At 40.2% G+C, this 24,784-nt stretch overlaps 1 protein-coding gene across 4 annotated transcripts; it reads left to right on the top strand.

Moving 5' to 3' along the window:
* Positions 1 to 704: 704 nt before the first annotated feature.
* On the top strand, positions 705 to 23,274 carry uckl1b (uridine-cytidine kinase 1-like 1b). 4 transcript variants are annotated; one of them, XM_074644091.1, is made up of 15 exons: positions 705 to 856; positions 7,524 to 7,717; positions 9,129 to 9,235; positions 11,494 to 11,664; positions 11,993 to 12,064; positions 13,079 to 13,268; positions 13,490 to 13,551; positions 16,078 to 16,097; positions 17,879 to 17,977; positions 18,106 to 18,199; positions 18,682 to 18,744; positions 18,882 to 19,004; positions 19,276 to 19,383; positions 20,772 to 20,928; positions 21,643 to 23,274. In XM_074644091.1, the coding sequence occupies exons 1-15, from the start codon at positions 783 to 785 to the stop codon at positions 21,720 to 21,722; spliced, it is 1,614 nt and encodes a 537-aa protein (XP_074500192.1). In that variant the 5' UTR covers positions 705 to 782; the 3' UTR covers positions 21,723 to 23,274. The 4 variants fall into 4 exon arrangements, with proteins under 4 accessions (XP_074500192.1, XP_074500193.1, XP_074500194.1 ...); XM_074644092.1 differs by lacking the exon at positions 16,078 to 16,097 and adding an exon at positions 14,899 to 14,915; XM_074644093.1 differs by lacking the exon at positions 705 to 856 and adding an exon at positions 4,598 to 5,063.
* The last annotated feature ends 1,510 nt before the right edge of the window (positions 23,275 to 24,784 follow it).

Here is a 24,784-nt window from a genome sequence, read left to right as displayed (position 1 = left end):
AGGTAGATAGATAGATATAGATATATCTTTCTATATATAGAAATATATATCCATCTTTATATAGAAAGATGGATATATCTATATATAGAAAGATATATCTATCTATATATAGATAGATCCATAGATATTTAGATATGGATCTATCTATCCATATTTAGATAGATTAATATCTATCTATCTATCTATCTATCTATCTATCTATAGATATGGATCTATCCATATATAGATAGATCCATATCTATCTATCTATATTTAGATATGGATTTATCTATCCATATTTAGATAGATTCATATCTATCTATCTATCCATCTATAGATAGATATGGATGTATCTATCCATATTTAGATAGATTCATATCTATCTATCTATCCATCTATAGATAGATATGGATGTATCTATCTTTATTTAGATAGATCCATATCTATCTATCTATGTAATAAAGTAATATATCTATGTAATAGAATAATAATAAGATAATAAAAGTTAGTATTCATATCCAAGATCTCAGACGTGGTGTCCTGTTGAACCCATATGGGGGTTGAACCTCTCCTTCTGCCAGCTTTGTGAAATAAGGCACTGTGCGATAATGATACAGTAACACGCTGCTGACTGTATATAGAAAGAAAGAACGGCACAGATGCATTCTGGGGCTTGAAGTCCATCTGCGGGGGGTGACGCTAGCGGTGAAACGCGTTACGCCTACAAGCCCCATGATGCCTCGGCACAGTAAACGCTAGCTTCCCACCTGATTGTCAACAGACAGAGCAGAGTAAGCTAGCTGATGTCTGCCGTTAGCAGGGAAGAAAGGCTCCCAAAGATGGAGAACGAAGAGAAAGCTGCCCCTGTGTCCATCAGGTAAAACGGGTTTTTCAAACACATCTTGGATGTTTTTTTTGGAAACCATTGACTACATAAAACGATGTTTTTGGCCTTACTTCTCTCTATAAAAAAACCATAATTCACTGCCAGCATCTTTACCGGAAACACGAACCTGTCACACTGTGAGCCTTCATACAACATCTGTTACCTTATATATACATACAACTAGTTAACACGTGGCTGTAAAGGCAGCCAGGTAGTTACAGCCTAACTATTAGTTTATTACACATGTCATATTAACGCAATGTGCTTTCAATCCGTCGTTTTGTCCACTCTTTCTTCTAACACAGTCACATAGCACGAGGTGCCCTGCTGGCATAACTTCATTATCATCCTCTTAAAACCATTAACAATAGATTAACCTCAGCTCAAGTATGCTAACATAAAGGTGTGGTGGGTGTAAATAGAGAGAGATTCATAGTCTGAATAAAGCAGTAAAAGATGTATTGGGTATAGAGAGGAGAAGCATGGCATGGTGTTTTCTGCTGGCACTGCAGCATGAGTACAATACTGACAAACACATTGTCCTCCTCTCAGGGAGAGATATAAGGCTACAGGAATAATGATGACATTTCATTTAGGTGACTAATACTGTAGGTGAATATAGATGATGTCATACTGTAATACTGACCCAGTTAGTCATCTCTCTCTCTGTGTGTGTGACCACCTACAGTAAAAACCAGCCTTGAACTTAGTTAACCTTACTGAGCCACAAGAGGGAGTTGCTGCACTGGTCTATCCACTGAAGGCTTCTTCCTTGTTTGGGTATACTCACTGAACCGGTTTCACAAGCATTAAAGTTATACTCACATGATTCAGTTTAACATGGCAAAGCCTTGTTGGCATCAATATTGTAGTGATGGGAACTACGGCTCTTTGTAGTGAGCCAGATCGTTTGGCTCAGCTCACCAAGAAGAAACGGTTCTTCGTTTTCACTGTCTTATAATTCATGCGCTGTTTTGATTTTTGATTAGTATGTTTGGGCATATATCACTTAAATTATTCAATATAATTATACTAAACCTTATAATTTCCTGAATACCATATTTTACATGCTGCTTCGTTTCCGACTGTCACTCATCTTGTCTGCTATTCGCGCACCGCACTCTCTCTCTTTCTCTCCTCCTCTTCCTCCTGCTCTGTACCTGTAGACCGTCAACGCGCCGCACCTCCGCCCTACCCTGCTTGATGGTATGATCCTTGTCTGTCATCACCTGATAGGTTGCACGGACGTCATTAACACAACATTCAGTCACAGTCCGTGCATGGAGTGCACGTGGCACAGAGAAGATCGTCCTATCATTCTGCCTTGAATTAATAAAAAAAAAAAAAACGGCTCTCAGATGGGAGCCGGCTCCCATCGTTCACTTAAAAGAGCCGGCTCTTTGAGCCAGCTCGTTCGTGACCGACACATCACTACAATATTGCTGCAAAGAGGTATTCAGGTGTGGAGCTGTGAGTTAACACAGGAGCTTGGGGGGTGATTTTGATGATGTGAAATTCGCAGAAATATGTGAACACAACTTACAGACAGCCGCCTTAAGGGGGTGAATATTATGTAATCCAACTCAAAAGAACCACAAAATGTAGCCTCAAAAAAGTTACAGAATGAATCAAAAGAAATTAAACATTACAAGCTTTGCAAAGATTTTATTTAGCTGCACGGTTATGAGTAGTTATTTTGTTCACCCTATGTACAGTATATCTACTTGCATAACTCTGTCCTAGTTTAAAAAAATAGACAAGAATACTTGGAATTTGGATCACGTTGAACTATCTTGTATCTTTATGCCCTCTTTTTCTTTTAAGAAATGAGACACAAATGGATTTGTTCCACATTGTATTACATTTCTCTCACTGTACTTGACAATATTAGTAGGGCTGTGAAATTTAAAGCGATAACAATATGTTAATGCAAATTTGTTTTAACGCCACTAATTTCTTTAACGCATTAATGCAGCTTGCGATTGCAGAGTTTTAAAGCTAGAGTGAAGATACTGGCCTCGTATGAAACTAGAAAACCTCAGGAATCCATTGGTAATGGATGTCATACTAGCTTGTCGTGAAGGAGGTTAAATACTCCAAACTTCCACAAAGTTTTGGTGAGGAAAAACTGTCATAGCCATTTTCAAAGGGTTCCCTTGACCTCTGACCTCAAGATATGTGAATGAAAATGGGTTCTATGGGTACCCACGATTCTCCTCTTTACCGTCACGCCCACTTTATGATAATCACATGCAGTTTAGAGCAAGTCATAGTCGAGTCAGCACCCTGACACACTGACAGCTGTTGTTGCCTGTTGGGCTTGAGTTTGGTATGTTATGATGTGAGCATATTTGTTTATGCTAAATGCAGTACCTGTGAGGGTTTCTGGACAATATTTGTCATTGTTTAGTGTTGTTAATTGATTTACAATAATAAATATATACATTCATATGCATAAAGCAAGAATATTTGCCCACTCCCATGTTGATAAGAGTATTAAATACTTGAAATCTCCCTTTAAGGTACATTTTGAACAGATAAAAATGTGCGATTAATTTGTGATTAATCGTGATTAACTATGGGCAATCATGCGATTAATGGCGATTAAATATTTGAATTGATTGACAGCCCTATATATTAGTAAATGTCATTTCAGCTCGGACCAATGACCCTTCCTGAGTGTATCTGTAGCCATGGAGAGACGGCTGAATATTTGGCATAGCAACCAGTTCAGGCTTCTTGTTTCGATGTGGCTTTCTTGCTTTGCAGCTGTCTCCTGGCTGCAGTTTAAAGCAACAGCGACAGTCCCAAAACCATAGTGAAGATTAGAGCAAAACACTGAAGCCCTGTTTGTCCTCTCCCCCTCCACCCCTGTGGTTTTAACGAGGAAGTAAACCAAAATGAGGTCTTGTGAAGTCCAAATATGCTTTAAATGTTAGTTTAAAAGTAGCTTCTCTAAGCGATGCGGTTCGTGAGCGGTGGCCTGCTGCGCCGTTCTTGGGGTTTGTTTTTTTGCTGCACTGGGAAACAATTAGCCTAGTCTGTCTCCTCTGATCTCTGAGAATAATGATTTGTTTGTCTGTGCAAGTCGTGGACCGGGAGGAGTGTGTGCATGTGTGTTTATGTGTTGTGTGCATTGCCTAGGGTTGTTCCTCTGTCAGCTGATAGAGCAGTAGAGGTAGTGTTGGGTTTCATCATGCTGTTTATACACACACTCCACTGTGTGTGTGTGTGTGTGTGTGTGTGTGTGTGTGTGTGTGCGTGTGTGCGTGTGTGCGTGTGTTTGTGTGTGTTTGTGTGTTTGTGTGTGTGTGTGTGTGTTTGCTGTCGTGTTGACGTCTCCAGACTCTGGTGTACGGCTCATGGAGACATAGCCAGTCCCCGCAGGGGGAAAACACATTGCCTCCTCTCTGCCCTTCCCGTCTTTCTCTCTCCCTCCCTCTCTTCCCGAACACAGCCTGAAGCGGAGGAGGGAGCAGTTTTTTCCCAGTTATTCCTTTTTTTCCCAGTTTGTTTATCGGTGTCTCTATCGCTCTCTTCTGGTTCCTCTTTCAGCTCCAGCCACATATTGCGACACTGACTATCAGAAACAGATGACCCAAGCTTGGCATGTGTGTGTGTTTATGTATGTATGTATGTATGTGTGTGTGTGTGTGTGTGTGTGTGTGCCAGGAGTGGGAAGGTCTGGCTCTAACCTGCTGCTATTAATACCCCCTAATGAACATAATCTGTAGGGTAGGTTATCCTCTTACATTTGTTGGCCGGACGACTGAGGGGAGGAGTGGAGAGCGAGTGAAAGAGGAGGGAAAAGCTGTGCTGTAGTTTCACACTTAGAGTGCGTTCTCTCTCTCTACCAGGCTGCAGTGCATTCTCTCTCCCTCTATTGCTCCACTGAATGGAAGAAACAGAAAGCTAAACAGATGCTCAAAGTTTCGTTTCTCATCTAATCCGACTCCCCTCTATATTACCCACCCTCTACTGTACCTCTGGATGTGTTGTACCAGAGGGCAGTGCTGTTAAGTGCTTTATTGTTGCGGGAGTGTGCATATATACTGAGTATACCTGTTGGAAGTAATTTAGGATTAAAACACAACTTGCGGAGTACACACAGTGTATACTTTTCTCCAGTTATGAACTCTCTACCATCATACTCAGGAGCTAGAATATCTGGTTGTTGGACTCTAAGATCTGATGGCAGGTAAGTGCATTTTATTTATTTATTTACTTCTTGAAAGTTTTTGTTTTTTTCTTTTTTCTTTTCCTGTACTAACAATTTTTGTGTTTTTGCTCTTCCACCCTGTGAGAGGTTTAAGTCTTTTCAAAAAGTGGATAAACAGGAGAGACAACTGCACTCTCTATAGCTCACTTTGATGTAGCCTTCAGGTTTTAGTGGACATGCTTTGGGAAAGTTTGCATCCGCCTCTTAGCAACATACATTTGGCGTGAGTGACTGTAATAGTTGCTTTTGTGTTTTATTGGAATATTGCGATGATACGATCATATCACGTTGTCATTTTACACAGTTCTGTAAACACAAATGAAAGATTCAAATTGTAATGAAAAAGTTTTGTTTTAGGTGTGTGAGGAGTTTTGTCAGACGCAAACAACAGAATAGTTAATTTAGAATGAACATATTTAATTATTTTATACTTTCAGGAATATGTAATATAATCATACAGTATATATCTGTAGCAACATTGGAAAACATTTGTAATTTGTTACATTGAGAACTGAGAATTTGTAGTCATGCGCCGTAGATTTGTGGTTGGGTCTTGTCAAATTAATGCCATGTGTTGCCTTTAATCCATCTTTGTAAAGATCCTCCGCAGAGCCAAGAATCCTATTTTCTAAGGAGGGAAAAAGAAGCAACATGCAGTGTTTGCCTCTGCCTTATTTACTGCTACTAGTATCATTGACCGCTGCTGACCTTTGAGGCTGAGGTGGTCCCCATGTGTACTCTTCTTGCCTGCACTGAGACCTCTTGACAACCTTTTCTTTTCACATTCCTAGACGAGTGTATGTTATGTTTATGAGTACTGAGTGCTGTGACTGTAGCCACTTCACAAGGGTATGATTCAGCACAGTCAACTAGGCTAATCTTATATGGCACCCTGGTTTGGCTTCAACTGATAACCCAAGTTACGTGTGCCATGCCGGCTCATGCTTCTATGTGTTCTCTCAGTTATAACTCGCTCCCTGGCTCCATCCAAGCTCAGGTGACCCTGATGTGATAAGAAAAATCTTTGCTCTTTCTTGTTTGCTTCACATCTGACCTCTTGACACTCCACATAGGGAGGTGTATGGTCTCTATAAATATGTGGAGTTTACTGAATAACAGAGAAATAGACAGAGGTGCAGTGGGAACACAGCTCACTACAGTTATGGCGTCTGGCTTTTTACAATCCTCACTGGGTGAAGTGTGGATGTCTCGAATACTGCAGTAAGTGTTGCTATTAGACTTGTCACTCAAAGAAACTTGCGTTTGGAAAACAGCTAAGACAGCATTTGTTTTGGCAATGCTTCTTGGTGATATTGTGCGGTTTACTATTTGGCATCAGTGAATTAAATGTGATGCTTCGCCGATGATGTCCAAGTAGTCAAATCTTCAGGCTATAATATTTTGTTTAGAAAATGCACCGCAGACTTCATGAGAGGAGAAGTAGAGTACTAGACGGGTTACTCAGCAACGGGTTGGACCAGTTCTTTGTATGAGTGTCGTTCTCTGCTTTGAATCTTAATTAACTGAATGTTACTGCTCATTCTTCTTTACTTTTCCCTTGTAATGTCACAAAATTAAACTTGTGTTCTCTGGATGGAGCAATTACTAACTATATTGCAGTCAGATACCGTTACAAAAGTCTGTAGATGCAATTTTTTTTGGTGTTGAAACACAAGATACTTGCAATAGGTATTACATAAATGTTCTCTTAGTGGAAATTCATCAGTATTGCGATTGTGTTGCATAGAAGATGTGATTGACAAACGTGTCAGGTTTCAATAGTTCATGCAAATACACACCCATGAGAGTCTCATACCTGTTTTGAATGAGCTTCTTGTCATTTGTTTATGAGGACCTTTTTATCCTGTTATCTGTCAAAACACATCATTGCAATGGCCTTAGTCACTGGTAACACCCTCCTTGTATTCGGTTGCACAACTGATCGGAGGACTGTAGTCATGAAGATGTCGAGTCAACATGTTTCCATTGAGTTAACATAGTGTACTTTAGTACCTGAAGCAGTTCTACTGTTCAAGAGTGAACAAAGCTCCCCGTTGAAGATGTAAAAACTAAACATTAACCTGCGACAGGAGGCAACACACAACACTAGCTCAGTCTCGTTTGCTATCAGTAAACTGGGTCACTGTGAAGTCCATCTGCATTACTATCCCACAGTTACCCCGTTTGTTTTGTTACAGGAAGGAGCTTCTCTTAAAAATGCTGTAACTTAAAGCTGTGTATAGCATTTAATAAGATGCAATCGCTTATAATGACGATGATTTAGCTTATGTATGCCCGGGACAAAAAAACAAAAAACAGGCATGAAATTGCTCCTTTTTAAGAGTTATAGAGTTGTATTCAAAACCAGTAATTTGTCCAGTTCTATAAAATATACACCAACAACAGTGATGTCTTTGTTGTGTGTTTGTTGCTTTACAGTGGAGGCGGCGATGGATCACTGGACCGGCTTCTCCCCTCGGTAAGCACAGGCCTTTCACCCAGGAAGAGGACCACCAGTCAGTGCAAGTCCGAGCCTCCTCTCCTACGCACCAACAAAAGAACCATCTACACCGCTGGCCGACCGCCCTGGTACAACGAGCACGGAGCCCAGTCCAAAGAGGCCTTCGTCATCGGTAGGACACTCAAAAGATATACAAGCCACAATGCAACAACACTGATGTTTTCTTTCCTTTTATGGCTTTGCTTCATTTAGAGTTCAAGGTTCTTTATTTTTTTCATTTGTAAATTCCAGCAAAGTAGTCATTGGCAATGAACATCTTTGGTTTCAGGTTCCTTCAACGATGTTCATTTAATATGTATATATACAAGGGGAAATCACACAAGTGAAAGTAAAAGCGAAATGATAATATAAGGCATAAAATAGTGCAGTTAAAATATAGACATATAAACATAAGTAAATATAAAATAGTAATGTAAATTTGTAATTTTGTGGAAGACAGTATTTCAGATGGGAAAACTGAATGTAAACAGGATGTAGTATGTTTGTATACAATGTCATACATCAGAATAAATATAAACACATAGTGCCAATACGAGTTCTCAAAACTGAAGCCCTAGACTAGATCAAGAACTGAGCCCAAAGTCTAAATCTAAAGAGTACCTTACTGTAACACTTTTGAACTTAAAGGTCTGTTTGACACAGGAATATTTCTGTGTTGGAAAGAAAGTAGGGCTGTCAAAGTTAACGCAATGATAACGCAAATTTGTTTTAACGCCACTAATTTGAAAATGGGTTCTATGGGTACCCACGAGTCTCCCCTTTACAGACATGCCCACTTTATGATAATCACATGCAGTTTGGGGGCAAGTCATAGTCAAGTCAGCACACTGACACACTGACAGCTGTTGTTGCCTGTTGGGCTGCAGTTTGCCATGTTATGATTTGAGCATATTTTCTATGCTAAATGCAGTACCTGTGAGGGTTTCCGGACAATATTTGTCATTGTTTTGTGTTGTTAATTGATTTCCAATAATAAATATATACATACATTTGCACAAAGCAAGCATATTTGTCCACTCCCATGTTGATAATAGTATTAAATACTTGACAAATCTCACTTTAATGTATATTTTGATAAAAATGTGTGATTAATTTGCAATTAATCACGATTAACTATGGACAATCATGCAATTAATCGTGATTAAATATTATTAAATATAATTATGAATTGATTGACAGCAATATAAGCAGATAAGAAGTGTCTTTTGCAGAAATAAGCGATGACCTTATCTACTTCTAATGTGTATTGACAAGCTCATTCATTTGACATTTCAACTTAGTGAGTTAGAGACGGCTCTGCTGCTTCGCTCCCTCCACCCGTTATTAGGATGTTTACCTTACCAAGAAAGCTCTGGTATCTGGTTCTGTCTGCCTCGCTACATGAAGGTACAGTAATAGCCTAAAACCATCTCAACGGGCACATAATAGGGCGCCCTGTCAAGCTAGTGCTTGTGCAGTACGTTCCCACCAAGCAAAGGTATTTTAAAATTACTTAACGTCTCTATGTCAATATTCGGTCACAGGTCTGTGTGGCGGCAGCGCTTCAGGAAAGACGACCGTAGCCAGGAAGATCATTGAAGCTCTAGATGTTCCATGGGTTGTGCTCCTCTCAATGGACTCTTTTTACAAGGTGGGCATGTGTGTGCAGTATGTGTGGTATGTATTGATAGTATGTGTGTCCATATGTATGCAGCCGCGCAGCTGTTTATGAATGTTGTAACGCATGGTTAAGATACTGGATGCCTATTATTACTTAAAATACAGTGTACCTGACACGTTTGTTCATGTCCTCACATCACATCCAAATGCTTTCAGGCTCTTAATTAAAATTGATTAAAATCTTAACATCAGATAAGTCCAATAAATCACTTATGTCAGTACGTCATCTCTGTTTTTGTATGGCTGCTAACCCCCCCAGTGGCCTGAAGGAAGGGAAAGAGTGAGACTGGGTGCACAAGAAGAGAACAGGTTTGCCTCAGTGACTGGAGAGAAAGGAGACAGAAAGGATAAAATATTAGAGGGCGGATGAGTCAAAAGAGAAGCACAGTAGTGTTGGGGGAGAGAAAAAAAAATAGTGGTGGAGAGCAATCAAGCAAGAGCCATCATTCTTGCCCCTCTGCACCTCCACCCACTCTCCGGTTATGTAATCCTGTCACAATCTGACAGCAGCGGTTCAGGCTGTGCAGAGTGGGAGGGATTTACCAGTGGCCAGTGGAACTGTGGAACTGTCGCCCTCAGCAAGGGCCAGTCTGCAAACTGCAACACCCGAGGTCGGCATCCGAAACATTTCGCGTAGAATTTATGTCTTTCCAAATTCATAATCTGCTGTTCTTCTGTTGCGGATTCCTCATGTTTGGTCACGGCCCCCAGAGAGCCTGTAACACCAGTTTATCATATTAAGTGTGTAAATCAGTTCCCTTGAGAAGGGGGTGTTGCTGTCCTGAAACTGCCAAATACAAGGTCTGGGTTTTTATGCTCAACCACCCTAAGGGCGCGCACACACACACAGACACACACACACATAGACACACACACCACCTGGTTCAGACGTCACAGTGGCGCATGATGTCGTCCTAAATTTAGGTCCCCTAACTTCAACTGCTCTTGAACAGCGATCTGTGTCTAAGTGTTTTTGCACAAGCGTTTGTAAATGAATTGGTAAACCAGTATTTGAGCGTGCTTGTTTTTTTATTTGAATGTATTTGTGTCAAATTTGTTATCAGTCTTTTTTTTTTTTTATCTTGATATGCAAATGCAATGTGCGTCTTAGCAAAAGCCAGAAAGGAATGTTGTGTTCACACAAAGAGCAAATTTTCGCCTGACTTTACTCGCCCGAGTTGTGCCGCTGGGATCATTTGTGTTCATTCGTGTCACTCACTCTAGACGTTCCAGAGAGGAGAAGGAGCTTGTCTCCATACAACAACAACTTTTCTTTCTGCCATTTCCACCATCAACCATGGAAGAAATAACCACTGTTGCTGCTTCGTACATGTCATGGAAGTCCCAGATATTTTGGAAAACTAAACGCCGTGTTGTCTGGGTTCATAACATCACCCAGCGGCAGCTGTATTCACATACAGTGCCATTGCACTGACTGTATCTAGCAAGCCACATGTCGCTACTGTGGTATGAACCCAAAATAAACAGATTTTGCTGTGATTTAAATGCAATGAACGGATCGAATTGATGCCAAAATAACTACTTAATAATGTTGATTTGTAAGGTCTGAATTCATGCTTTGTCAGGGCTGTCCGCAAGACGACAAGCAAACAACTTTTAAAATGCTTGTTTTCTGAATGGAGTTCGGATCAATCAGTGCCAGGCTATGCTAACATTGTTGCTGCTCCATCAACACTCAGCATAACGTCATCTAGGCATAAATATGGCAGTGACGTTGTTGTTTATACCATAGACAGTTTGTGGTTTATACACACATGCATTTATAAACAGTTTTGAGGAGTTTTGTCCGGTCTCTGTACAAATATGAGGTACAATCGTAGCTCTGGGTGCCTGCAAACAGCCACAATAAGTTTCTCCTCCACCTCTGATTCATCAATTTCAAGACTTCAGTGGCTACAGCATCTCAATGCTGATAGGCTTTCGTGACAGGCTGATTTCTCGCTCCAGTTAAAAAATTTAAATTTGTGTGAATAACGATTGACGCAAAGTTTATGTGTTTGCGTCACATCATTCGCACCATTTGCATCACCTGGCGCAAATTTGCATTTATTTACCTCTTTGCATTGACTTTGTATGTAATCGCGCCGTGTACAAGTTTGCTTCGTTTTTGGTGTGAATGCGCCATAAGAGAGATGAAATATTTCGCTCAGGAAATGATTTTGTGTTGTCTTTGCTGTAAAGTAATTCCAGCATTGTTGCGATCCTCAGGTCCTGTCCCCAGATCAGCAGACTCTGGCTGCCAGCAACGACTACAACTTCGACCACCCCGACGCCTTTGACTTTGATTTGCTGACACACACCCTGCGCAAACTCAAACAGGGCAAGAGCGTGAAGATCCCTGTTTATGACTTTACAACTCACGGGAGACAGAAGGACTGGGTAAGGATGAATGCACACATCCAACACCCAACATGGCAGTGCACTTTGCGAGTTAATGAGTAATCGCACCAGAGTTATAATCCGAGTTTCTCCATAACCATAAGAGGTTTTTAATCTCCCTCGCCAGAGGTTCAGAGTCACACTGCAAATCTGCTCCTCCAGATGGTCACTGACAAGCCATTATTGTGATTTCTTGTTTTCATACTTTCATGTTCATCAACTACATTTAGACATTCTCTCATCAGTGGCAAGATTAGGATTGATCAGGAGGATTGTTGCCTGTTTGTACATTGTACTGTAATAATACATGCACGTGTGTCCACCACAGAAAACCGTGTATGGAGCCAGTGTTATCATCTTTGAGGGAATCATGTCCTTCGCAGATAAAAAGCTCTTGCAGGTAAGGGCAAGCTTATTAACTTGTTCAGCTGGTCAGTCCTGGTGTCACATTTATTTGTATCTGTGCAAAAACAAGCTCATCAAGTGTTTTAAACCAGGATTAAAATGTAAACAAATTCAAAAACACTGGATTGGAACGGATATGTAGGCTGGCTGATATTACAGATATATTTATGTCTGCATATATGTCGGCTGATAAGTGCCAAGAAATTGCAAGATGTGTTTGAAGTGACATCATTTTTCCACTAGAGGGCACCAATGCATTTATTTTTAAACTGTAAAATGTCACTTACAGTATTTAATGGATTTATCTTTTATCTGTATTTTAATACACAAATGCAACAAAGTTAATGTTTTCAGATGCAGTTAAAGGTTTATTGATAACAGAGTGATTATACATATTGGAGATAATAATTATGAGTTGAAAAATGTTTCATCTACAAGTCCATCTGTTCAATAAGATACTGTACTTATGAATATAACTGCAATTTATGTAATTAAAAACACGACGGCCCTTTAATCTTACTTTCAGGACAGAAGTAGGTTAAACACACACCTGTTGTAATGAGGCTGACAAAAATAAAACGGAATAAATTATAAAGATTAATTAAGAGTCACTGCGCACTTGCAGCTCCAATGTGATAATTTATTTAAAAAGAAAACAGCGTTTCAACAGCTGAGTTGTCCTCATCCGGGTTCATTTTTGCTTTCATCCATATCAGACTCATTTCAAGACACATTTTTTGTCTGAGCATTTCACACTGAATGCCAAGAAACGGAAATATCAATGTCAAGCAAATTAATTAAATCAAAGTTAATGATAATTCAAATATCATGAGACACAACTGTAAGCTAAATGATGCTCCTAGAGTTTGACCTAAAATACCACAAAGAAGCTAAAAATAGAATGAAGACGGTATATTTAGCTTGCTTTTTTTTTTTTCATGTCATCTTTGAATGTGTGATACAAAGCTTCATGTTCAGCTAAACATCTTGTTTCATGTTCTCCTGACAGCTGCTGGACATGAAGATCTTTGTGGACACCGACTCTGACATCCGGCTGGTGCGTCGGTTGAGGAGGGACATTTTAGATCGGGGCCGAGACATCGAGGGCGTCATCAAACAGTACAACAAGTTTGTCAAGCCAGCGTTTGAGCAGTACATTGAACCCACCATGCGCCTGGCTGATATTGTGGTGCCACGTGGTGCGTGCACACTCCACAAACACACATATTTACATTCACAGTATACAGGTCACTACTACTACGACACTAGTAATATAAAAAGGTGGCGTTGTGTTTTTGAATTTAGTCACATTTTCTTGCATTTTGATGCTGTTAAACTAAATAAGTCACTTTCTTTTTTGAACTCCCATTATTCCAAGTTAACATCACACCACTTTGTTTTCTGTATGTCGTCCCGTCAGGCGGTTGCAACATGGTGGCCATCGATTTGATCGTGCAGCATGTCCACAGTCAGCTGGAGGAGGTAAGAGAGGTCACACTAACAGACCTACACACACACACACTCTCACAGAGAGAATGTTAGAACTGAAAGCATTTTTAGCATCCTGTTGGAATGATCGGCACTCAGTAAGGGTGTAGCCGCAACCAGCAACCCTTAAATCTGTTTGTCAGTGATTACAAGTTTCATCGCTCCCTCTAGTGGACAGAAAATGATTGTATGGGAGGATGAATGAGCATGATTGCTCTGGGCTCGTTTCACTAAGTGTGAACACAAAGATACGATTTTATTAGATATTATTTTTACTTTGGTAATTGATTACATTTCTACATCTCTGCTTCTCCGTCTTAAAGGATTATTTTACCCCCAAAATGATCATTTGTATATCAATTACTCACCCTGTGTTACCTTCAGCACTTGAAGAAAACTTTTGTTTTTCTCACATGCCTCGATGGTGAACGGAGTAGAGCTGCAACCGTTAATCCATTAGTTGTCAACTATTAAATTAATCACCAATTATTTTGATGATCGATTTATTGGTTTGAGTAATTTTTTAAGAAAAAAAACGTCCACATAAATAGCACTTGCACGCACAAGTAGCGCACCTGTGCAAGCGTGAGACTGTTTATATGGAATTTTCTCCATTTTTGGATTTCCTTGTTCAGCGTGAAGGCATGCGAGAAAAACAATGTTTTCTTCAAGAATTCACAGTAACACAGGGTGAGTAATTGATATACAAATGATCATTTTGTGGGTGGAATATTCCTTTAAGTTAGGATGCCCTACAGGTTTATATAAATGTGAATATAACCCTTTAAATATGCATTGAGGACAGAGTTAGGTGAATGGTAAACGTGCTGTAATGAGGGGTTGGCCAACACAAATCAACAGAAGAAATATTCAGATTAATTAAGAGTCTCCAGACATTTGCAGCTCCTGTTTGAACATATTTTTTTTAATAACATTTGCATTAACACTATTAATCCCTGGTTGATATTCATCCATATCAAACTAATTTCAAAACATTTTTTTTTCGATTTAGCGTACATTTTCGGGTGAATTGAAAATGTCACATATCATTTATTATTGTGGAATAATTAAATCCTGACACACAATAATATAACTGAGAATGAGCGTTTCAATACTGAACTAGAGTGTGTGCTGCTGTTTGGACTTATTTGTTGTGCAACATGCACTAATTGTCACCAGAGGCACATTTTTGCTCGTAGGGAGCACTTTGTGCCACAATGCTTTGTTTTCTCCCCACCATACACACACACATTAACGCACACACGCCACTGATGGACTGCTTTCTCACCCTCTCCCCCCCCCCCACTCCCTCTCCACCCCAAATCCCTCCATGGCTCACAGCGCGAGCTCAGCGTCAGGTAGAGTGGCCTTTATCCTGTCTATCATTCTCTCCTCACCATCTGTCCAATTCCCCCGACTGCTCCAGTTTCTTACCGGGAGAGAGAGAGATATAAAGAGGCCAGCAAAACCAATCTCTACCTTCTACCGATATGCTGGCTGCCGTGGCACATCACCAGGCGGCACTGTTGTATATGTAGAGCAAATAATAGCTATTAAATGATCAATCATAAGAGTGTGAGACTGGGCCAAAATATTGTAGTCCACACCAGCATGGAATAAATATTAAAAACAGCATGAAAGCCGCTCAAACGATCAAAAGTTTGATCGTGGTGTGGTGCAGCCAGCATTTAGTGTAAAGACGTTGGTTTTCCTTTTTCTCTATCTTGTAGAGAAATGACAACTTGCACTCTTCCTGCCTTCTGTGTCTAAAAATACACCAATGAGTCGAGTCACTGACCCCTCCTTTCAGCGAGAACAGGAGAGAGAGTGACTATAACAGAAAAAGCGAGAGAGAGGAAGCTCTTGCTACAGCTATTGTTGACTATCACATACCTCTCAGCCACAGAGAAAGTTTCCAATACCCTACTACAAAGCGCTGCTGAGTTTTTCCATTGAATGTCGGCCACAGCATCAGAGACAGAGAGAGAGACAGGAAATGAGCTTGGTGCCTGTCTTTAGACACAGGATGTGCTGGGGCCTGTGAGCTGAAATACCAACCTCTACTGATCTACACGGTGAAAGAGTGACAGCCGCACGATAGCTTGTGCACCTCCCACGCGTACATACAATGGATGCACGTGTGTAGATATAAAAAAAATATATATTAAAAAAAACTTCTCTCTTTTACCCCAGTATCTGTAGAGATCTTTTACAGCATGGCCTGTTACTTCATTTCTTCCCTAAATCATGATACACTAATTGATAACCATGTAATACTATTTTTACTTTAAATGGCAGACTACCTCGGCGGTAAGCGCATTTCCGAGACGTTTGACATTTCCAAGTCTCGGCTGTCACACTTTTCACTGTGTGCGATAATCCCTTCATCTCTTCATCCACCTGATGTTGTGTCTCTTTCTCATTTTTTTCCTCCTCTTATCTGTTGTTTTTCGTCCTTTTTGTGTCCCCGTCTGTTTGTGATTGTTGTTGTGTTTCGTCGAAAAAAAACTCTCCCTATAGAGGAAACTTCGCTGGGATATGTGAGCAGATTTGCTATGATTTCTTCTTTTCTTTGCATCTGGTTAATGTGTATCTCAGTGACATTGTGGATACTGGAGTGACTGCATCACTGAGTATTTGCAACAGTGTGTCTGATCCTCTAGAGCCCTGGGTAGACCTGAGGCTACAGGCTAACTAGATATTTAATAAACCTAATGTTACTGTGTGGAGTCCTAGGGAATTATTACAAGTAGTAGAGACGTATCATGGAAAATAACCATCATGCATTTATTTAAAATCCATAAATATATATATATATATATATATTAGGGACGATACACCTATCTCCTGATTTGATACTATCCCGATACTTGGATGCCGATTCAATATGTATTGAGATTTTTAAGTATTGCGATTCTACAAGTATTGTGATTCGATATTACGATTTATTGCAATTTTTGTTAACTTTTTTAACACTAGACCATGGGAAAAAGTTAAATCATACACTTCTAGGGACTTTTAATATAAAACAAATAAAATAAAAAATAAAATATCTAAATGAATACATTAAAATGTTTGATTTTACTGTCCTGAATCAAATATATCAGTCATTTTCAGGCATTATTTATAATAAAAAAAGTTTCCAGCAACCCAAAAATGAAAGAACGAAAGACTTTTCCCTCACAAATTAGTGGTATTTTCTTTTTAATTTATAAGGGACATGGAACAAATTTTTTTATTTCTGGTGAATATAATCCAATCAATCTTATTTCCATATACAGTATGTATTTTATATATACAGTTTGTTTACACCTTATTTTGAAAAACGGACGTAGTCACACATGAATACTTCCGCTAACTTCGCCAAGTCCGTCTCTCGCTCTCCCCGTTAGCTCCGTTCTCTTTATACATCCATGGTCAGCTCCATTGGGGCCGTTTGAATGCATTTAACATAACTATCAGTATATGGGTGCTCTACAGTCGTAGCGTCGGCTGATTTGACTACAGAGATGAGGGTGACGGCTGGCTTGACCGCACGTCACCACAATACGATAACGTTTCCTGTCCATGACAGAGTTAGCATGAAGCTTTAGCCATGTTGTCTAGCTCTGCTTTTCCTGACAATGTGTGAACCCCAAAGTGTTTCCATACTTTACTGTATGTGTAGTGTTTACCACGTTGGATTTAAAATGTGAAGGTGCGGGTCCATGCAGACCCTCCGCCGTTTTCTGCTTTGTCGTTTTGGCTCATTGTAGTTTGTTTTGGTTGACGGATACAGAACGGATATGACGTCACGTTACTATAAAATATCAATTCTGGCATTAAAAAATCAATTTCAGAATCATTAAAAAAAAAATCACGATATGTGAATCGATTTTTTTTCCCACCCCTAATATATATATCACGTGAAGCGGGTCAGTTTTAGCGTATTTTCCATCATCATGGTCTCTGCGCTGTCGTAATTTTCCACTGAAATACTCAAAACACTGCCACTGTGTGCTTTGCAATTTTGTGCATCTGCCTTTTTCCCATGCAATCCTATTACAGCGGTTGCACACTACCATTATCAACTTAACTACTACTGAACAATTATTTAATGTTGTATTTACGTTTCTGCATGTACTTACACGTCTGTGTGTGTGTGTGTGTTTTCTGAATGTGCATACAGGGCGTGTGCGCACGCTTGTGTGTGAACCTGCACATACTGTTAATTGCATTCTTATTTAATGTGTGTTGTATTCATGCATCTGTCCGTCTTCCCTCTTTCCGCTCCTCTCACCCCGCACCACCCCCGCTCTGCTATTTGTTGCCGTGGTTACAGGGCAGCGCTGGCTTCTGCACACCAGGCCCAACCACTCCCCCAGACCCTCAGTGTTCTGGAGAATACACCCCAGGTCAGGGGCATGCACACCATCATCAGGTACGAGCTGAGAATCCCACATTAACAGCTACGTCTGTTTCCAATAACAAAAAAAACAAAAACAGTGTGGTGTTCAGCTGCTACCATCATTAAAAATGTATCTTTCTTTTCCTAATCACCACATTTAGAAACAAGGAAACCAGCCGCGACGAGTTCATCTTCTACTCCAAGAGGTTGATGCGCCTGTTGATCGAGCGAGCGCTCTCCTTCCTGCCTTCGCAGGTGCCAAAAACTGAGATGCACTGTTAATTAATTCATAGGACTGCATGAAGGTTCTGTAATCCTTTGCATTAGGTAGGACATTGACTCTGAACCATTAGATACCTGGGCATAGATGGAGACACGTGTAGTAGAGAGAGAGAGAGAGCATGGATAAAAAGACAAGACACAGCAGCAGAGTGAGACACAGGGCATTATGTGGCCCTGAAATGGGGAAAGATAAAGATGAATGGAAAAAGAGTAAGTGCTTGTATTTGATAAAAAGAGAATCAGATAGACATACACATAGCGAGCAGCGGCAAGAGCATGGAAACTTATTGAGTTACCACAATGGAAAGTTTCCATACCTTAACCATAAGTTACAGGTTTGCATTAAACAAACGTGACTGAAATTTGAAAAAAGGAAATGATTGACTCCTATAGTACAGTATAGCACTGTGATCAGCACAGTACTCACACTGTTATGATTTTTCATATTATCTCAGGCCCACACAGTCCAGACTCCCCAGGGAGAGGATTATGAAGGCAGGAGTTTCCACGGGAAGAGGGTGAGTGAACTCCATTTACTTCCTGCCGTCTTTTTTTTATTTTAAAGGCCATTCAGAAGAGTTTTGTCTCTACCTAAACTGATGCAATTAACCTCCGTTTGATTTTTTTTTTTTGCGGGGGTGTTGTTTTTCTTTAGATCACAGGCGTGTCTATCCTGCGAGCCGGGGAGACCATGGAGCCCGCTCTGAGAGCCGTCTGCAAAGACGTTCGCATCGGCAAGATCCTCATCCAGACCAACCAGGACACAGGAGAACCAGAGGTACAGATTTGTAAAACATTTTGCCATAATTGTCCTATAAATACCTTTAATGTCCTTTTAAATATGGAAACTTTCAAATAAATATGTGCTTATAAATACATAATAATATCTCACAATGAGTTCCTTTTTGCTCATCTACATGTCCTTTCTAGGAAATTGTCGAGTTGGGGGATTTCTGTATAATGCCACCCACGACATAGCTACAGGATGGTACTTGTCATGTATATTACATGTTGGTATTGACCCACATCCTGTCTTTAAACATTTTCAGCTTCATTACCTGCGTCTACCGAGAGACATCAGTGAAGATCATGTGATCCTGATGGACTGTACGGTGTCCACTGGAGCTGCTGCCATGATGGCTGTTCGAGTCCTACTGGTGGGTGTGCCTGATTGTTCACGAGTCCACGTAACCTGCATTAGAGATGTCACAATACCAGGAATGTAGTAGTCAATACCAATGCCAGTGAAATTCCACGATTCTTGAAACCAATTCAATACCATGGTAAAAAACAAAAGTAAACAATAAATCCCATCTACTTCAACATACACTCCTTTATTACCGTTTGCATACTGGTTTTTGTTAGGAAGTTAAACTGGTCAAGGATTCAACTAGGGATGTTAATATTTAACTGTTAACCGACATTAAGAATTGTAACCGATTAACGCTATCGGTTAAACGGTTAAAAGAAATATGAATAATTCATTAAAAAGCTGAGAAATACTCAGAGGAGCGGCTCGTCACTTAAAGGACAAAAAAAGATGGACCACCTTAACAGCCCACCTTAAGAGAGTCTGAACCGGCATTGCAAGATACAGGAAGTTGGCTCCCGTCTTGAGCTCGCTTGAGCTGAGGATTTATTCACCGACAAATAAACTCTACACACACTGCTACTGCTATCACAGCTATAACGCCACCAACAACCCCATACTCACCGCCGCCACACACACACACACGGTTTATCAGACACTCGTTATCGTTACACCGGGCAAACAGAGGATCGTTACGCCGGGCAGACACAGAGTGACAACCTGCTAAACTAAACTAAACGGTGTGGTGGAGAGTTACTGGGAAAGCGGCTGCATGTGTCTGCGACACTACACGCAGCACCGTGGCTGCTACAGTAACTCTCCCGGACGGGTGAACTGGGGACTCAGTTGTCTGTTGTGCTCCTACACAGCAGCTGGCACACTGCTGCATGCGACGCACTCATCTTGTCGCTTAACAGTTAATAATCGGTTAACGAGGGTCAGTTATCGGTTAAATTTTTTTTCAAAATTAGCATCCATAGATTCAACAGATAAGGACTCAGCCTTGGTACATGGGACACCCGCTCTACCGGGTGAGCTACCAAGATGCTCCCAATATCTATTGCTGTGAAAACATCTCCTATTTATTCAGGTTTCTAACCAAAAACTACATTTTACAAGATTACATTCGAACACATCACAATCACCTTCGCCCATCACTAATTTTTACTGAATGCCTGAACCTGAACGCATCATAATGTAAATCAATGGTACCTCCCATATTGAAGTCGGCAGGACGAGAGCTAGTTAACGTTAGCTGAGTCAGTTAGCAGCCTGTAAGCAGCACAGTCCTGCACGGAGCTAACAGCTAACATTAACTAGCTCTTGTCCTCACGTTTTCAGAATTTTTTGCATCGACTTGGTACCGAAGTATCGGTTTTCTTGTGACATCCTTAGCCTGCATTAAATCGCATTCCTCATGTAACCTTTTTTCACGTGTGTGTTTTCATTTTCCAGGACCATGACGTTCAGGAGGACAAGATCCTACTGGTGTCTTTGCTAATGGCAGAAATGGGAGTCCACTCAGTGGCCTACGCGTTCCCACAGGTCAAAATCATCACCACAGCTGTTGACAAGGAGGTCAACGACCTCTTCCACATCATACCTGGCATTGGTAAGTAATGGTGAAAATAAGATGTGCCTTTTATTGCATTTTTTTTTTTTTTCTCCACATGGCGTGTGCAATCTATTAGGAGTGGGGGAAACGATCAATACAGCATAGTATCGCAATATTCTGCCTGGCAATATTGTATCGATACATGGATGATGAGCATCGATCTTTTATTATATCAAATATTACCTTCTTAACAATCCAACAGCCGGCCAGCGGACCTGGACGCTATTCTGTCTTTCAGAGGTTTTAACGGGCTCAGTGTAGAGTGAAGATACTGGTATCATATGAAACTGCACCTAAAGAATCGATTAGTATCATGTCATGTTAGCTTGTCGGGAAGGGAACTAAATAACGCTCCAAAGTTACGCAAAATTTTGGGGAGGAAAAACTGTCATGGCCATTTTTAAAAGGAGTCCCTCGACCTCTGACCTCAAGATATATGAATGAAAACTCTGAGATGAACAGAGTGAAAACTGTATCTCATTAGATAAAACAGATGTTGACAAACTGCTTAATTTGCAGTTGAAAAAAGTAATAAATCACAGTATATGTTATCGATATACTCATATCATATCATAGCATATTGAAAAAAATGTTTAAAATTGCAATAATATGGTATCATGGGGCCTCTGATGATTCCCACCCCTATGATCTATACATTATGTTTACTATTCTTCAGTTTTAACTGATGCTGATGTTTTTTTGTCCTTGTAGGAAACTTCGGGGATCGATACTTTGGAACAGATGCACCCCCTGACTGGAGCGACGAAGAGATGTTTGAGCCCAGTTTATGATTGAATTATTGGCAGTGCACAAGCTTATTGGGTGATTCTGGGCGCTGCCCCCTCGGAGGACAACAGGAGGACATACTGTAATCATTGCGTCTGTCGGACTGTAACGTGCGTCCTTCAAGGGCCAAACAGGGTGCCCTGAGAAATCAACTGAAAACGGGGAGAAAACATTGCTAATGTGCCGTCACTTTGTTGAAATTTTATTATTTTATAAGAAAGAAAATGCTGTTGTGGAAAGTTGCGTTATGAAGTATGAAGTATGAAATATTTTTTACATGTACAGTCTGTTATTAAGTTTAAATATTTTGTTTAATTTAAATTGTGGCAATCTGAAATTTGAAGGCATGTTGCTTTGAAAAGATATATCTAGCCTTAAACCGTGTACTGTGGACGACACAAGTGAATGTGAATTTGCACGTGCCGTAAAAAGAAAAAAAGACATCAAGCTTTTGGGTTTATTTTTTACCGCATACCTTCCTCACAACTTTCACAAAAGTAAAATCGGAACATGAACTCGTGTTGCTCAACTTCCATCGCCATGAGCACTTTCTGAAGGACCATTCAATCGGAAAATGTGTGGGTGTATCTGTCTTTTTTTTTTTTAGCTCTCTGGCTCACCCTTTTCCTTTCTGTGGATGCTGACCTAACCAGTTGAAACGGGTGCTGAAAACCGTTTTTCACTATACAGCTAAGAGTATGCACTTGTGGTGTATATTTATGCAGCATGATCTTCATTTACATATTTTTTGCTATGGATAGACCTGACCAGTCAGCAGGCAAGTCATGCATCTTTTTTTGCTGCTCTGAAAATGGGTCATCTGCATTTAACAAACACAGATTAAGTGTTTATTTCAGTCTGCCACGTCCTGATTTATGCCTCCGTTTTTTCATGCAATAGATGCGATCGTTTAGAAAAAGGGGATGCATATGAACTCAGAACATCTACATGTCAGAAAGTGTGGTGTTCATAAAGCCCTGCTCGTGCCTGATCTTTTTACTTGGTATCAGTATTGAAATGAGCGGGATCAATCTGTTAAAGTTTGTGCCTATTAAATAAATATTGCCTTGTTCTTTTTAGAAAAAATGTTTGCCAGATTGCACTCCACAATGTTCATCCATAACGGTTGTATGAACTAGAGACATCAGAAGGAGAGGAATGTTGTTTGATATCATTATTTATTTTCAGTAATAGGATGTTTTCTTCAACAAGTTCACACTTAATTATAATTACACAGATTGTAATGGATCATTTGTAACATATTTTTACATTTTTGGAGGAAAAAACCCCCAAAATGTACAATATTAAAGTGAAGAAAAAAACATGAAATTAAACATGTTGAAAATGCAACTTGTAGCCACATTAGCTACAAGCACTACTGTTTCCATTTAGTCGCCTGCTACTGTGCGGTATGTGTGTACCACTGAATACAACTGTTAGCGAGTCACTCTGAACCAATTGTGTTTGCAGCCTCAGTGTTTGACTGCGTGCTGTTTTGTGTTTACCACTGCTGCTGCATGTTTTTTTATATGTTTAATAAAAGCACAGTTGAGCTCACAGTGTGTTATTTCATTTATGTCAAATGTGAATTGTAGTGTTGAGTTAGCTCACTCCAGTTAAAGGCCATGTCTTATTCTAGGGTTATTAAAAAACACACCTCTATAGCCTAACATAAACTCGTCACCATTACCTGCACACTTTTTTCCTTTATCAACCATTTCACCACAGAAACCTACACTTTGAAAATGAACAGGAAGGATATTGTGGTTGTCCTCTTCTCATGGAAAGCAACCTTGATATCTTCCATCACTTTCCATAATTATCACTCTTGACAGCTGTCAAGACGGCAGCCACGGTAAAGTATGATTGACACACATTTGATGAGGCTGATGGACAATTACGAACCGGCAGCCTATTAGGCAGATATATTGACCCACAAGAGGCATCTTTTTTTCTTTCTTTTTTAGAGGGAGGGGGCGTGAGGAGGACAGTCAAAAGACGTGCAAGAGCTAAGAATATCAGGAAGCTCGGCAGCGGCGTTTTTTATCCTTGTGCTGCTCTAGTTTATCCAGAGTTAAATACGCAGCTGTCGTATACATTTGAAAGCTTTGATTTTTTTCCCGCAACATTTAAAAAGTCGGACTTTTGATTAAAATGATATTTAATGTGTTAAATTGGATTCAATTTGCAACAAATTGAAAAGTTCACCTGCTATTCATCTATAAGTCACAAAATGTTGTACACACACACACACACACACACACACACGCCTTCTATCTTCCATCACATGATGACATTTGTCTTAAAAAACATTTCAACTCAATGCAGATGTGTTTTATTTCTTAATGTCAAAATGCATGAAAAGTTCATATTGGTCCTTTGAATTGAGATGTCAGTGGAAAGTTTACCACCAGCACTGACAAACAGGAAGGTGCTGTGTGCGTGTGAGTTGCATCCCCATTGGTAGTACAGAGCACGATGAGGTCACAGCCTAGTAAAGACAGCAGGAGTGGCCTTTTTCTAACCGACTCAGCGACCTGTGTTTCTTTTTCATCCTCATGTCACTAGCTTTGGCTCCAGGTCGCTCTGCTCTCTTCCTGTGTGCCTTCTTTTGGTCTCGACTTTACAATGATGAAGATTGTTTCCCCTGTCTGCCTCGGCTGGGTCTGAGGAGTCAGAGGGTCTGCCTGCCGTGTTGTGGGTAAGAAGTAATGCAGAGGAGACTTTTGAAAGCTCTTAGAGACTTCACAAACTTGCCACAATCCTCACATTATTGTAATGATTGCTGCGAGATGAAAGGGAGGAAACATGGAAAGTAACTATGTATTTATGGTTGTTATTTTGTCTGGTTATTGTGCTATCTGGCGGGTGAGTGTGTCTGGATTGTAAATGTGGAAGCGATGGTGTGAGCAGGCCAACGCAGCACAGTGCAGATAGTTGAGGATGAATAATTCAGACGGTGAAGTATTTCTGAATCATGTGAAGAGGGTTTGGATTAGTCTGTTGAAGAGGGTAAAGTATTGTCTTTGCCTTTCTCTCTCCCTCTTTCTCTTTCTCTGTGTGTGTG

Source organism: Sebastes fasciatus, chromosome 8, assembly GCF_043250625.1.
Source record: "Sebastes fasciatus isolate fSebFas1 chromosome 8, fSebFas1.pri, whole genome shotgun sequence".
Taxonomy (NCBI): Eukaryota; Metazoa; Chordata; class Actinopteri; order Perciformes; family Sebastidae; genus Sebastes; species Sebastes fasciatus.
This window is presented reverse-complemented; position numbering and strand designations above follow the sequence as displayed.